Source organism: Pteropus medius, unplaced genomic scaffold (genome assembly GCF_902729225.1).
Source record: "Pteropus medius unplaced genomic scaffold, Ma_sr-lr_union100, whole genome shotgun sequence".
Lineage (NCBI taxonomy): Eukaryota > Metazoa > Chordata > Mammalia > Chiroptera > Pteropodidae > Pteropus > Pteropus medius.
This window is the reverse complement of record NW_024340849.1, coordinates 18,142,849-18,158,774: the sequence shown is the minus strand read 5'-3', so window position 1 is coordinate 18,158,774 and position 15,926 is coordinate 18,142,849. Positions and strand designations below refer to the sequence as shown.

Genomic DNA, 15,926 nt, shown 5'->3' with positions numbered 1-15,926 from the left:
TGCAGTCTCCGCGGGCGCTCCGAGAACGCCGCTGTGCGCCTGCGCGGCGCCAGATCCCGGCGGGCAGTTTGAATTTTGCTCGCCGAGTCGCGTCTCGCGATCCTAGGCTTCGGCTGAGACCAAAGTTTGCGTGGCTCGCGACTCCGGCAGGAGTGGGCCCTTAGCTCACGGACCCGCGCAAGGTTGGAGACTCGTGTTGGAGATCCTGCCCTCGGAGTCAGGCGGAAGGCCTTCCTTGGGCGGGATGGGGGAGTGTGGGGTTGCGCCAAGAGGGGCGCAGGAGCAGGGCTTGACGTTCCTCCGCTCTCCCGGGTAGCTGGAGTGGGTGCTTTAGGCGTTCTCACCTCCTCTCGGTGTGCTCAGTAACTGGTTGCTTTCCTTCCTTTCCGTCTGCCTCCTTACTAACCCCAAATAGGAAAGGCCCTAGTCCCCCACAGCATAGGGGAGATGCTTACTTGGACCTGTTTATTTTCACGTATTCAGTTTTTCCTTAAAATTCGTGTGTATTTTGTGTTTTTAAAGAAAATACCAATGTTGTATATATATATAAATACTGTATTAGTTCTGCTAAATCCTTAAATTACGTAGGCTTATTCCCTGTACCCTGGTTTGGGATGCATTGACTACAGAAGGCTGTAAAACTGGACTTTGGTTAGAAACTAAATTTTTTGGAATTGAAAGAAATTGCTCTTGAATTTTGTGCTTTCTTTTCAAGAGGATGTGATTTACTGGATATTAACCATTCTTGGATTTTGAAAGCGAACAGAAACTTGTCTGGCTTTTCTTTTCTGATAAATGTGTTTATATTTTTTTCTTCAGAGCCTTAAAAGATGGCCTCTTCAGATCTGGAACAGATATGCTCTCATATTAATGAGAAGATTGGCAATATTAAGAAAACCCTGTCATTAAGGAATTGTGGTAAGTAGAACAAATTCCAGTAATTTTGTGTCTATATAATGCATTTTGATTATTGCTCCACTTTGAAGGATATCTTATGCCTAGTTAAGTGAATATATCTTAGAAAAGTAATTTTAAGTTTCAAATAGTGATTTTTAAAGCACTCCAGCATCAGTGTTTTGAATATTGCAGAAGATACTAAAATGTAAGTTACATTGAACAGTAAACTGGATAGTTATTAGATTTATTTACTTACATTTTTCTGAGACACATAAGGCACAATAGTAAGATTTGAAGGTTATGTGGCATTTGTGGTTCTAGACCTAAATGGAGAGATACTAAAAGGTAAGGGATAAAAACAAAAGTGGAAAAGACCCAGGGTAGTAGAAGTAGCCCATTACCCAACTGATAGCCTGCTTTAGAGGATGCTTATCACTATATATCACCAGGAAACAACTAATTGAAAATGAAACCCATTTTTTAAACAGCCAGAAACTTGCATGTTGTACTTATCTTCCAAAATTTTTAGGGGCTGAAAGAGGATGATGCAATGAAAGTGCAAAGAAATAAAGGATGCTTGCCAAGTCTGAGAAAATGTTGTTTACAACAATGATATGCTCCCCAGCCCTACATAAGAGAGCTAAAGTGTTATTGCTAGCCAGCACTCCATCTGCTGAGAAGATTGTGTTGAACTTTTACTGTAGTTTGTATTATGAATTGATAATTTTTTGAAAATTCTCATATGGAATTATAAGGTTGGCATGCCTTTTTGAATTATACATGTCCTCCAAGGCACTTGGATATTTTCCATCTCTTGTTGGGAGCCTCTAATGAAGGAGCCTCATCCATTTTATAGTTTGTGGTTAACATACTTTGTAGAAAGTTAAAACCAAAGGAACCGTAGGTTCTTTTCCTCCAGCCCCCTCATCTCACACATGAAGAAACCAAGACTTTGAAGTCAGGCAACTTGCCAGGTCCCCGGCTTGTGAGCAGTCAGTTGGGACTACAGTTTCTGTGTCCTGATTCCCAGTCTAGTACTCTTTCTACTTCTATACCACTTTTATTGAGAAATTTTAAAAAGATATTTAGATTTTTAATAATTAGTCTTGTTTAGACTAATTCTAAAAAGATTCTCTTTCTGAGGGCATGATGACTGTTGGATAAAAAGATATTATTTGGAGACTTATAAAACTATCAAAGCTTGAATTCAGCTGAGCCCTCCAAACCTGAGGCCTGGCCAAAGCAGTCTGACCTATTACATTACAGCATACTGGGTAACTGTCATTTGCATATGGGGAGAATAATTTGTGTTTGGTTCACAGCCTATTTAATAAAGCCCAGTAGTTTGTTTACCACTCTGGCTGCTGTAATTGACTAGATCACTACTATCAAAAGTAGTGAATTTGCAAATCAGTAAAAAAAGGCCCTAAAATTTAGGTGACTAAAAGTTATATGAAATACCAGTGTATCCAACTAGTTATTTAACCCCTGAAATTAATCTCAGTAGAGACATCAGTACTCTCATTTACTTACTAATTTGTTTTGCTTGTTATGAACCTAGTGTCAAATATAATTAGCATTGCTCTAGTAGATAGAATAATATGCTGCTTCTTGTGCTGATGTGGAACAGTAGTTAGCTTTTGCTGAATGTTTTACTAGGTTCCAGACACAGCACTAAACCCATCTTATATGTACTTTTTTACTTACCGTTGCAGTAATTTTGAGGTAGGTACTGATGTCTCTTGACTTCAGGCCCAAAGCTTCTAGCCATTTCACTTTACTGCCTCCATAATTTACAGATGTGGCGAAATTGCTTTTATTTTCGTGTATTTCACTGTTTGGTTGCTAGAAGTAAAGATGGAAAGATTTGATTATGAGGATAGTTTTTCTTTTGTGCTTTTAAGCTGCCCTTAAAATTTTTTTCTAAATTACTTCTTTTATTTTTAGAGAGGAAGAGATGCTGGTTTTCCCATCCTCAAATTTATGAAGCTAGAGAGAGGTGCTAGGAGGTGGGGTTGGGAATGTGAGAGCGTGCTACTTTATCATCTCTGGTGTTTGTTTCTGTCAGACATCCCAAGGTTATCACTAGCCTGTGACTTTTTATGTTACTTTCTCAGCTTAGGGATTGTTAGTAATGTGGATAGTGTAAATATGAATCCCAAATCTCTATTACAAATTTTGAAGTGGCACTCACCCCACCTCCCGCACATACCTGAGAGACAGTCCAAAACATAGTCTTATATCTCCCTGGCTAGTGTTTAGAATTTTTAGGTTTATACTTGCACTGAAGATGCATCCCATACAGAGAGGTCCTGGCTTCATTTGGGATTCTCACTTCCAACACCCTGTGCTTTGAAGTCCCAAAACCTTAGCTCCGATTCCCATTAAAACCAAATATATTAGGTCACTGAGACTAACAACCTCTGTCCAGTTTCCCTCTGAATCTCCCAGCTTAGGGCTGCTGACATCAACTTACACATACCACCTGGTCTGTGGTTCTCTCATCAAGTTAGATCCCTTGGGAATTTACCTTATTGTCCTGAAAGCTCTGCTATGCATGTAGAAGAGTATTTTCTGTAGCATTTCTAGGTGTTTTATAATGGAGAAATTTGCCAGAAACAAAAGACTCAGGGAGTACCTTATACTTACCTCTCCCTTCTCTTCCATACTAGTACTTAGAAATGAGATTTTAATATTATCCGTGGAGGCAGGTACTAGGGCCTGAAACAATAGATCTTCCTCCACCACCAAGTGTCTCTCTAAGGTAAAGCTCTGCTCCAAAGAGTTCGGTTGGGTACATGTATGTTATTGCTTTTCTATATAGTTTATTTTCCATTTTATCTTTGTTTATTAACAGGTCAAGAACCTGCCTTGAAGACTATATTAAATAAAATAGGAGATGAGATCATAGTAGTAAATGAACTTCTAAATAAATTGGAATTGGAAATTCAGTATCAAGAACAAACTAACCATTCACTGAAGGTAATGTTTTTCTAGTGAAGAAACAAAATAAAAAGGCAATAAATACAAATGCTGCAAGAAAGCCATTTTTTACTTCTTAGGATCTGAGGGTCTTCATTTGGAAAATAATGAGTCATGCTGAATTATTTCTTAGGTCCCTTCTATTCTGCATTTCCAAATTTGTATAAAATGTAATTTAAAGATTCTCAAGAGAAACTTGAACCTCATTCACATGTACTAAATAAGCCTTCTAATTGACTTAGCTAATAAAGTTCTCATGTACTTCCCGATGGTAAAATACTCAGTCTGTACCACGATTACCTTATGCTCTTAGAGCCATTGATTTGTTCAGTGGGATTGAGCAAGGTGGCCTTTACAGTCCCTTTCAATCTTAGAATCCTTAAGATCTGTAAAGATTTTTCACCTATAGGAATAGACATGATTATGCCTATACTGTTAGCTGAAATGAAATCAGTATCTATGAATATCATTCAGCTCTTTAAAAGAAAGATGTCATATAAACTCAGAACAGAGACCAATATTGGTTTCAGTTCTAACCTGCTCAAGAATGCCCAGGGTTACATGTGGGCCCAGAGAAGGTTCAACACCGAATTGAAGTCTATTGGGAGTTTTTGTTTACATTATGACTGAGAATCAGATGACAGGAATCCAAAGGTACAGAGTATTTTTCCTATTGGCATGAATTCATAGCCTCAAGTTTTCATGAAAGTTAAATAAAAACAACAACAACAAAAAAGGCGATTTTGATCAAGTAGAAATTTTCATTAAGCTGGAATATATGCATATCAGCAGTGAAAGTTATTCTAAGCAGCATCTCATACATGAATCCCAGGCATGCATTATCACCCTGGTGCTGCTATACAGATGACACTGGAGGACCCTTTGCTAAGTCAATGAAAGCCATTTACCAGGATGGCAAAACATAAATCTTTCATATGTTTTTTAGTTGCTCCCCAAGGTTAAAGTATTTTAGAGAGACTTAATGTCAACCCTGCCTGTTGTAATGTGATTATAACAATTGTTCTCTGAAAAAAATCCGGTAGAGAAAAATATTATACCACCATCCCAAAACAGCTCTGGAAACCAAAGGGCTCTTTTTAACACTGCTGCATTCCGAGCCTTTTCACCCCTTCTGCGTCTGAACACCGATGGTTGTGATTGTGACTCACTGTCTTTCATGCTCTTTATAATACCTTAAAACAGGCAGGACAGATGCTTATCTGTGAGCATTTTTTAAATTTTAGGAACTCTATGAATCTCTTGAAGAAGATTATAAAGATGTGGAGCATCTCAAAGAAAACATTCCTCCCCATTTGCCTCAAGTAACAGTAACCCAGACCTTGTAAGTATGTTTATAATTATTCTTGCTATCTGGATTTATTAAACTATTAAAACAAATACCTCAAATTATTTTGCTTTTTCATGTACTTGCAATTTTGTTAGCGACTTATCCAGTTTTTTGTCACACTAGAAATATTTCTCCCTGTCTTTATAAGTTTTCTTATCCTTCTGTCTCTGAGGAATATGTCCCCCCTCTTTTCTAAGGGTGAGTCTTCTCTAGGCTCTCTTTTTCCACTTTTTCTCATTTCTTTCCCTTAGAGCAGAACTTGTCAACCTCCGCTCCGTTGACATTTTAGGCCAGATAATTCTTTCTTGTGAAAGTAGGCTGTTTAGTAGCATCCATCATCTCTACCAACTAGATATCAGTAGCACCTTGCACCCCACCCTTTACCTCGCAACCACCACCCAGTTTGACAGTGAAAACTCTCTAGACGTTACCGTATGTCCTCTGGGGGGCAAAATCTCTCCTGACCCTTGAGAACCACTGCCTTAGGGTAAAAATAAGCTTAATGAGCTTCCGATCTTAAAAACAGCCAAAGGAACAAAAAAGCCCTAGCTCTGCTTTCCCCCTCAAACTACTGTTCTGTCTCTGTTTGTTCACTGCCAATATATGTTTGTGCCTCCTCTTCCCAGAGGAGGCACAAACATATATTGGCTTTTGGCTGTTATTACTACCATGCATATGAAACTGAGTGCTTGAAAGTCACAGAGAGGTCAAAAATCCCTCTTCAGCTCTAATTCTTTTTAGGTTTTATTTTGTTGTCCATTTTGCTTTTGAAATTCTGTTACCGGCACCACTGCTGTGGTTTCTTAGTTGTCATCTCACATCTCTGACTTGGCTGCCTCCTTTTTCTCAGATCTCCTTTAAATTACAAGTTATCTCCTAAAGCTCTGTTTTATTCAGTCTTATACCATTGTTAATGCTCTAAAATGTCCAGCTTCAGCCTTGACATGATGTCTGGTTCTGCTGTTTTAATTGCTTGCTGGGAATCTGATGGATGAGCTATTTGCTCCTCCAACTTTGCATGTCTAAGACCGAACTCACTGGTTCCTTGTTACCCACCCATCCATGCCTGTTGCTCTCATCCTCCCGTCACCCAGACAGGAAGCTAGCATCGTCAGCCTGTCTCATTCTCTCATAGCCCTCAGCTGTTCATTTTGCCTTTGTGGAGTTTTTTCTATCCCTGTCCTCCCTTTCATTCTCATTGCCAGACTCAATGAGAGCATTCATCATCTTTTGTCTTTATGATTTAGGAGCTCCTATGTTTTGTATTTCCAGTATTTCTTCACCCTCATCTCCCCAGTCCTTTGCCACCAAAATTATATTTCTAAAAGGGGACTTCGAGTATGTAAAAAGATTCCATGGCTAATTTAATTTTTTTTAATTTTTAAAATGTATGATATATACAGAAAAGTGATTAAAGTTTTATTTGTACAAATTAAAGAATAATAAAACAGTGTATCTACCAGTCAGATTAAGAAATGGGACATTACCTGTACCTTATAACAATCTGTTGTGAACCCTCCCTCTGTTAAAGAGATAATCATCCTGCCATTTATGATAATCACACTTGCCTATGTGTTTCTATAAACAAAACATTGTTTAAATTTTAAAAACTGAAAGGAAGCCATGAGCCTTGCTGTGTAGGCAACGAGTCATGTTACTGCCAACAGTTGAAGGTCTCTAGAGGTTAAGCTCAGTAGAGTCCCTCGTATGGCCAGGGTGCCTCAGAATTTCCCTACAAGAAGAGAAAGTTAGTGGGCAAGGTCATGAATGAATATCAGGAACAGAGGTTATCATAGGATATCTGCCATGGTTGCAGTGAGAGCTGGACATTGGACACATCCAGCAGGAATATAGCCTAGAGAATAGGAGGAATCTTCTAAATTCACTGTGGCCTGGTTTTAGCTTTCAAGGTTAGATCAAAGCAGAAGCTTTCTGTAGGTTGAGGTGTTTATTTTCAGCTAATCTATACAGTAGGGCATGAAGGAGAAATCAGGAGTATCCTTTGCACAGGGTCAAGACCAGTAAGTGCAGGTAAGAATCAGCCAGGTTCACCATGGAGCCTCATGTTGAGATTCACTTAAAGATGGTGGTACCATAACATTGGGCATCTTCATCTTGACAACCACAGTGTGTTCATCTCCTCAGACCTGATTGCCTTCAGTGTCTGGTGCTCAGCTATCATCTTGAGACTCACTTCCCTGCCTTCCCTGGGGTTCACATTACTTCTGGGTTGGATGTGCTCTTTCCTTATCCCATTTCTTTTTTGGACTGGTCAAGCCAGCATGACTTGACTTGCTGCTGGCAGTAGAGGTCCATTCCTTCCTTGGCAGTTAAACAACCTAGAAGCTACAGTCTCTTTCTAGGCTTCCTTTGTTAGTTGGGTAGGAGCAATATCAGGCTTCTCGCAGGCTTCTCCAAAAATTGGGTGGGACTGAATCTAAGGGTGACCCATGCTCATTGCTGGCAAATCAAATGAATCTGCAATAGGGAGGGACTGATACTAGCAACCAAATGGGATAAATTAGAAAAATAGAAGTATAAGATGACTGATGTTTTCATGTCCAGAAATAGGGAAGTGAGGAAGAGAGGTTATTTGGAAGTTAAAATCAGTTCAACTTTATACATATTGACCTTGAGAAACCAGTAGGATAACTGATGAAGATGTTTAGCGTATGTATTACATGCATCATTTTTGGGTAAGTACGATTATATTACTGAAGATTTGGGGGCAGCTTGACTTTCAGCATTCTCTTCACTTTTCAGATCTTCCTGAACAATAGGGGTAGGGATAGAAAAAAATGTTGGCTATAAAATTATAACAAGATGAATCATGTGTTTGATACTGATTATTTTCAGTTAGGAAAACTCTAGTATGCTGCATAATTCTGACGATTACCTGAACGTCTGTGCATCTCTATTCTGTAGTGTTAATGTATCAGATCTTGACTCTGAAGAACCAGTCAAAGTTGAGGAACCTGTATGCACCAAGAAGCCCGCTAAAGAACAAAGAAACATTAAAGAAATGCCATTTATAACTTCTGATGAGTTTAATGGCATTCCTGCGTAAGTATTTAAGATAAATTTTAACATTCAGCTCCTTAATAATCAACATATGTGATTGTCTAAATCATAAACCTTGATTATATTCATCATAGTATGCTGTGTTCACATATTGATCTTTTCTAAATAGTTTTACATTGTACTATGAAAATGCAGTCTTTTGTTGAAAAATGCTTAAAATCATGTTTTCTATTCAGTTATAAAACCTCTTTATAGAGAGATCTAGAGATGGATCAGGGTTTTGCCGAGCCCTCGCCAGGACCATTTTGTGATACAGATTTATCCAGTTACATTTTAGAAGTAGCCTCTGTTTTGCTGTAATTTTAAAGAAGGTGTGTTGTATAGATTTGAGAATTAGAATGAACAGCGTTGTGTTTGTTTTCACATTCGTACCTTATACCACACACCTGTTTGAGTCTGTGCTCTATTCTGGGCCCTGGGTCACCGATGAGAAGACTACAAGGGTGAATCAGGCAAGATGCCTCCCCCAGAGGGAGGTCTCCTTTGCTCTTTACGGGTGACAGTGATGGGGAACCAATGATAGAAATCCATGTTTTTAAACTCTGACAATTCCAGGGCTTTGCTTAACTTCTTGGCTTTATGTTTTTCATTACTTTTACGTTTTTCATTACTTTTTTATAATACAAATAGTACATGTCATTAGAATGTTCGTTGTAAGAAAATAAGTCATCTGTAATTCTATCATTCAAATAATTTCCTTCTAGATTTTAATTTCACATATGTAATTGGGTGTTTCTGATGGTTATTACAACAATGTAGTTATACTATAAATCCAGTTTACTTTTTTTATCATGAGCATTCCCCCATCATTAACTCTAATTGTAAACTTGGATTTTAATAGTTTTATAATATTTCACCATGTTGTTACCCTATACGTTATTTAAGCATTTTCTTATTAAATATTTGGGTCTACTTCATTCTGAGAAATAACGGTACAGTGAAATTTCTTTTAGACAAGTCTGTTTTGTAATTCCTTATTTCCTTGAGGTAGAGGCCTGGGAGGAGAAACTCTGGGGCAAAGGGCAGGGTTATTTTACTTTCCTAAGAGTCATCCATACCAGTTGTTGTTTGTTTTTTAATTAATAAACTTTGTTAGAACAGTTTTAGGTTTACAGAGAAATTGAAGGGATAGTACAGAGTGTTCTCAGACCTGAAAACAGTTTCTCTTAATAACATCTTGCATTAGTGTGACACATTTGTTAGAATTGATAAACCAGTATTAGATGCATTATTAACTAAAGTCTATAGTTTACAATAGGTTTCACTCTTTACATTGTACATTCATTGGGTTTTGACAGATGCATAATGTCATGTATCTACCCTTACAGTGTCACACAGAGTAGTTTCAGTGCCCTAAAAGTACCTTGTGTTTCACCTGTTCTTCCTCGGAGCCCCGGGCAACTGCTAATCTTTTTACTGTCGCCATTGTTTTTGCCTTTTCCAAGTGTTATATAAGTGGATTCATACAGTATGTAGCCTTTTCAGACTGAGTTTTTTCACTTCGTAATATGTATTTAGATTCCTTGCATGTCTTTTTATGACTTGATACCTTATTTCTTTTTATCACTGATTACGATTCTATTGTCTGGATGTACCACAATTTTTTTTTTTATTCACCTACTGAAGGACCTCTTGGTTACTTCCAGTTTAGGGCAACTGTGAATAAAGCTATAAACATTCATGTGCAGGTTTTTGTATAGACACAAGTTTTCAACTCATTTGAGTAAATAACCTAGGAGTGGGATTGCTGGATCATATTGGTAACATTTTAATTTTGTGAGAAACTGCCAAACTGTCTTCCAAAGTAGCTGTACCATCTTGCATTCTCCCTTTGCTTCATATCCTGACTTGCATTTAGTTTTGTCAGTTTTTTCTATTATAGACATTCTAGTAGGTGTGTAATGGTATCTCATCGTTTTAATTTTCAGTTTCCTAATGACATTTGATGGGGAGCATCTTTTCATGTGCTTATTAGCCACTTGAAAAATATCTAGCTGTTTCACAATTCTGGGACCAGTAATGAGGCTGGCATTTCTGTTTAATCTTTTTTTGGTCACTCAGCCATTTCCATTATTGACAGCTTTATTTTCATGGGAATTCTGTTTGATGCTATTCAGTTTTTTAAATTATTGTTGCTCATTGGCAGAACTAAAGGGAAGAACAAATGTCTTTGAGGAGCTATGGAGTAGAAGGGTTTAGAAAATGCTTTCATGAAGAGATAAAGGAAGGAAATTAGAATAGTCAGGGTTGAATATTCAGTTTGAAACTAAGGTGTTATTTAGTGAGTAAGAGAAATTAGATTAGGATAAGGAAGAATGTGTTCCAAGCACGGGTCTCTTATTTATTTACTTTAAAAAAGTAATACTAAAGATGGAAGTTAGTGGAAAATATTGTCAGAGGTGAGAGGTGGATATTGAATAAATTAAAGTGTTAGTTCAAATACTTTAATTGCATTGTGTAGAGCTGTGGTATCAACAGTTTGTAGAAATTGTGGTTAGAAAAAACAGTGGCAAAAATGAGTTTAGAAAAGAAGACAGTAATGAAAATGAATGTTTCTCGGTCAATCTGAACGTTTTTCTCTAAACACATGTTATTTTATATTAAGGAAGTTTTGTTTAGAAAACTTCCCCTTTGAAGAAATGTAAAGGACAGTTTAACATAATGAATCCACAAATTGTTGGAGGGAAGAATGAAAGCAGCTCATTAAGTTTTGTTTCTGGTCCCTACAGACCACTCAAAATCAAGTCTCCTATTTTTGTATTCTGAGACTCTAGGGTGACTGGGAGGAGACGGGACTGAGAGTGAGTGGGATTTAGAGTGAAAGAGGCAGTGCTCGAGGAGAATTTGAGTTAGGGGATAAAAAGCATGTCCCCACATTGGTTCTGCTCTGCAGCTTCACTTCAGAACGCCCTTCAACCCTCGGTTCTTCGTCTTCATCAACATTGTCATCTTTGTTGTCCTTTGTCTTCCTCTCCTTTTTTCTTTCTCTGAACAGACAAACGAGTGGTATGAGTTATATGATTTATTAATGTTTAAATTTTTCTTTCCCTTGCTCACAAACAATTTTAAATTGTTTAAATAAATGTCTCTTTTGCAGTTAGTCCATTTGAATCAATTTAAGAGCTTATTTTAAATTGTAATATTAATTCTGTAGGTGGGAAATAGAGATTAATGCATCCAGATATAACTAGAGAAGATAAGCACTGATATATTGTGGCCTCTGTAACCTTTCGACTGTCGAGACATGTCTGGTTTATTTGAAAATTGATATAACTTTTTTTTTTTTTGTAAGGACTACTAATCGCTTTGTTACTATAGAAAGTCATCATGAACATTTTTCAAAGAAAATATTTTGTATAATGATTCTTTAAGGTATCTTATATAATCATTCTTTAATGTTTCTTTAAAATTAATCATGTACTTATTTACAGGTACATGAAATTGCGCTTAACCCATTGTCAAATTAATGATGTTATTAAAGAAATCAATAAGGCAGTACTTAGTAAATATAAGATCCTACATCAACCAAAAAAGTCTGCTATGAGTTCTGTGGCCAGAAATCTCTATCACAGATTTATTGATGAAGAAACAAAGGATACCAAAGGTAAAATGGTAGCATATATATGTGTACATGTCAGTTGTTTGGAGTGTAACTAAATCGTGAGAAATAAAACTAATTCTAGAAAATTCTAAATTTAGAGAGGCAGTTCTCAACCAGGGGCAATTTTCCCACCAGGGAACATTTGGCCATCTCTGGAGACATTTTTGATTGTTACAAGTGGAGTTGAGGCTGCTACTGGCTTCTAGTGGGTAGAGACCAGGGATGCTGCTAAAGTACCCTGCAAAGCACAAGACAGTTCCCACAAAAAATAATTATCTATTCCAAAATGTCTGTAGTGACGAGGCTGAGAATTACTGTGTTAGTTTATTACGGAACTATACCCATTGTTTCCAGAATTAGAATAGTAATGACAACAGCTGGTCATGCTTACATAGCACTTACTATGTGCCAGATGGTATACTGAGAGCTTTAGTCCTCACAACATCCTTAAGAAGTACGTCCTATTAGCACTCCCATTTTGCAGACTAGTCAAAGAGAACTTAGGTTACTGGTCCAATGTCAGCCAGTTAAGTGATAGAGCTGCTGAGGGTTTCATTCTTTTGACCACTATCCCATGTTGCCTCTTGAAAAGTTAATTGTTCAAAAGATACCAGCAGATAGCTAGTGATATAATAAGCAGGGCTACATTTCTGAAATGCTACCATATACATTATATAACTTCAATTGAAAGAATAATTATTATTTTAGCCAGAATACCAGTTCTTACTTTGGTTAGATAACAATAGTAAAAATGATGAGTGCCATTCATAGTCATGGTGTTATGCATTAAAGACTCATCTTGAAAATTGTCCTTGTAAAAATTAGTGCTAATATCTTTATTTTCAGGTCATTATTTTGTAGTGGAAGCTGACATAAAGGAGTTCACAGCTTTGAAAGTTGACAAGAGGTTTCACGTGATACTGAATATCTTACGACACTGCCGGAGGCTGTCAGAGGTCCGAGGCGGAGGACTCACTCGATATGTTATAACCTGAGGCCCTTGGGAGCTTTTCGACGAGCCAGCAGTAGGGTATAGAGGTTATGTCTCTTAATTTCCTTGTATGTAATTTTTAAATATATCATTTTTTTAGCTTTTTTATCATCTCGTTGTAAAAATAAAACTTTTTTTTTAAAAGTATATATATTTAAAAATAAACTTTCAGCAAATATTTAACCACCTACTGTATGAATCTCTGTGCTAGACATATAATAGAACTAAAAAATGTTCATATGTAGTTTTTGTGTTTAATGACAATGCAACAGACCCCAATAAGATGGGCACAGATGTGATAATGGAAGAAAAGGTCAAGAGGATAAAGTCAAGGATACCCAGGCTCGTTGGAATGAACGGTCATTAGTATCTAAATTCCATCGGTGGCATTTCAGTCTACAGGCAAAAGTTGGATTTAGAGTCAGCCCATCCATGCGATTATTCTGCTTTCCCATATGTCGTTAGGAAGCAGCTTATCTGGAATGCATTCAGTATAAGCCAATCTGTAAACATCAACCTGTAATGAAATTGTAATAAAAATAGATTAAGATGAAAAAGATGGTAAAATAACGTGTAGGCAAGTTGATAGAGGTCATGAAAAATGGGTAGTTGGCTTGTAAAAATGTCCCTTTTTCTTCCGCACTTGGGGAGACTGTCTTATGTATGTTTTAGTCAGTGTTCTCCAAAGAAACAACTAACAGGAGATATATGATTGTGGAGGCTGGGAAGTCCCCAGTCTGCTGTCTGCATGCTGGAGACCCGGGAGAATTGGTGGTGTAATTCAATCCGAGTCTGAAGGCCTGAGAACCAGGGGAGCCAGTGGTGTGTGTATATCTCGGTCCAAGGGCAGAAGTGTGATGTCCCAGCTCACACAGGCAGGAAGCAAAAAAGGGGAGAATTCCTCCTTCACCTTTTGTTCTGTTCAGGTCCTCACTGGATTGGGTGATGCCCACCCACACTGAGGAGGGCAGTTCACTCTACTGAGTCCACTGATGCAAATGCTGGTCTCATCTGGAAACAACCTCACAGACACACTCAGAAATAATGTTTAACCCGGGCACTCTGTGGCCAGTCACGTTGTCACATAAAGTTTACCATCACAATCTATGCATCTGCTTGGCAGGCTGATCCTTGTGTCAGAGGAAGTGTTTCACTAGGCCCAGTGGCCTGGCTAACACTCACTCTGATGACCACAGAGCACATTATGGGCACTGAATATTGTTATCCTTTGTTTTTCCCTAATTTAGATGAAGGTGTGTTTAATTTTTCATTCTCGCTTTAAACAAAATTAATAGCATTATCCTTAATTTGTTTTAAGTTTGGCTTAATTTTTCTCTGAATCACTTTTCCCTGTGAAAAACATTTTCTCTGTTTAAAATATTTCTTCCTGAAACTCATATTGAACAACTGTTTTGGTAAGTTTGTTTAATTCTGGTAGACTGGATACCAAGGTGAAGAGTTAGTCTCTATTTTAATTGTTAACATGTAATCAAGTAGTTACATTAACTTAGGTGTACAGTTGGTAAAATCATTCGTCAAAGAATAAACAGGCATTAATTTTCAAACAAGAACTAATTTCTGTTACTTAAACTTCATTTTCAAGCAAAATGAAGGCTCATTCTACTTATTTAATTTTGAAAATAATATTTTAAAAAAATCTAATTTTGAAAGAATTTGTGGCCCTAGGTCTCTTTGCTCTCAGATCCATGCCCGGCCCTTTCTTTGCTGTCCATCTTCTGTCCATCCATCTTGCAGCCCTGAAGCACCCTTTCTCTCCAGTCTCATGGATCCCCGGAGCATGGCTCTCTCCAGAACTTTAGGCAGTGAACCTCATGCCAGAGCTCTCTGTTGCAGGTCTGGTGGCCTGGAGGGGAACAAATTCGAGCTGCCTGTCTTGAGCTGGCTGCCATGAGCCTGAGACCTGGTTTACAACCTAATCCTACTGGCCTGTGGGCCCTGGGTAGGAGAGGGGTTGACGGTAGAGACCCAGGCTTCTAGATCGAGATACTAATTTTTATGTGATAAGATCTTTAATCTGTTTGATTATAGGTTCTATTTTTAGGAAAAGTTGGTTATTTATAGATAAAACATTTCCTGGCAACATGGGCTATTTAAAAATGATTATGGTAGATCACTGTCTCTGTCCTGTTTACCTCTTCTAACTATGCTCTATCCTCTTACCTCCTAGCTGTGTAGGTACCTCCTCACATTCTTTTGGCTTCATCTAGTTTGTATATCCAGATGTGAATCATGTGTTTATCTTATTTACTAATTACAAAGGGGGAGATGTAACTTTAAATGAAGAGATCTGGTTAAACTACTGTGGCAGATTATATTTTCCAAAAATGGATGGATGGATGGATGGATGGATGGATGGGTGAATTTCATATTCCATCAAGAGGCAGGATCATTGTTCCCTCCTTTTGCATCTGGGCATTTCTTTGTACTGCCTCAGCCAATAGAATGGAGAGGAAATGCTACTGCATGCTTTCCAGGCTAATTATTAAAGACAGTATGAATTCCTTCTGGTCTCTCTTGGGAGGCTTGCCTTTAGAGCCCTGTCACTATGTTGTGAGAAAGCCCAAGCTACATGCAGAGGTCACATTAAATGCCAGCACTGACTACCAGGCATGCGAACATATGATTCCAGCCCCCAACTTTCATGTGTTCTTGCCGAGGACTCAGACGTAAAGGAGCAAAGACAAGTTGCCCTCACTGTGCTCTGTCTGAATTTAGGACTTGAAGGAATCATTACAAATAAATGTTTATAATAGTTTAAAGACACTTTTTGCATAACTTGTCATACAAGAGATAATGAAACAAAAAGAGAGGTAATGAAAACACTACCCAAATTTAGCATCATCAATAGTGGGAACATCTTGACATATTCCTCCTAATGTGACACAACGAAATAGTACTAACCATGAAGAATTACTGTCAAAAATGTTAGCCCTGAATCTAATTAAGACATTAGTTCTATCATCTAGTTTATAGGAAACACAGAGGATAGAAAAGCTAAGTGTCAT

The 15,926-nt window shown here is 37.7% G+C and overlaps 1 protein-coding gene across 3 annotated transcripts; it reads left to right on the top strand.

The window, feature by feature from the left end:
• The first annotated feature begins 10 nt into the window (after window positions 1-10).
• SKA1 (spindle and kinetochore associated complex subunit 1) lies at window positions 11-14,475 on the top strand. Of its 3 annotated transcripts, none has more exons than XM_039841645.1 (7): window positions 11-124; window positions 820-918; window positions 3,755-3,879; window positions 5,124-5,221; window positions 8,153-8,290; window positions 11,740-11,912; window positions 12,756-14,475. In XM_039841645.1, the coding sequence occupies exons 2-7, from the start codon at window positions 831-833 to the stop codon at window positions 12,902-12,904; spliced, it is 771 nt and encodes a 256-aa protein (XP_039697579.1). In that variant the 5' UTR covers window positions 11-124; window positions 820-830; the 3' UTR covers window positions 12,905-14,475. The 3 variants fall into 3 exon arrangements, with proteins under 3 accessions (XP_039697579.1, XP_039697572.1, XP_039697578.1); XM_039841638.1 differs by having other exon boundaries at window positions 28-182; XM_039841644.1 differs by having other exon boundaries at window positions 44-214; window positions 817-918.
• Window positions 14,476-15,926: the final 1,451 nt, after the last annotated feature.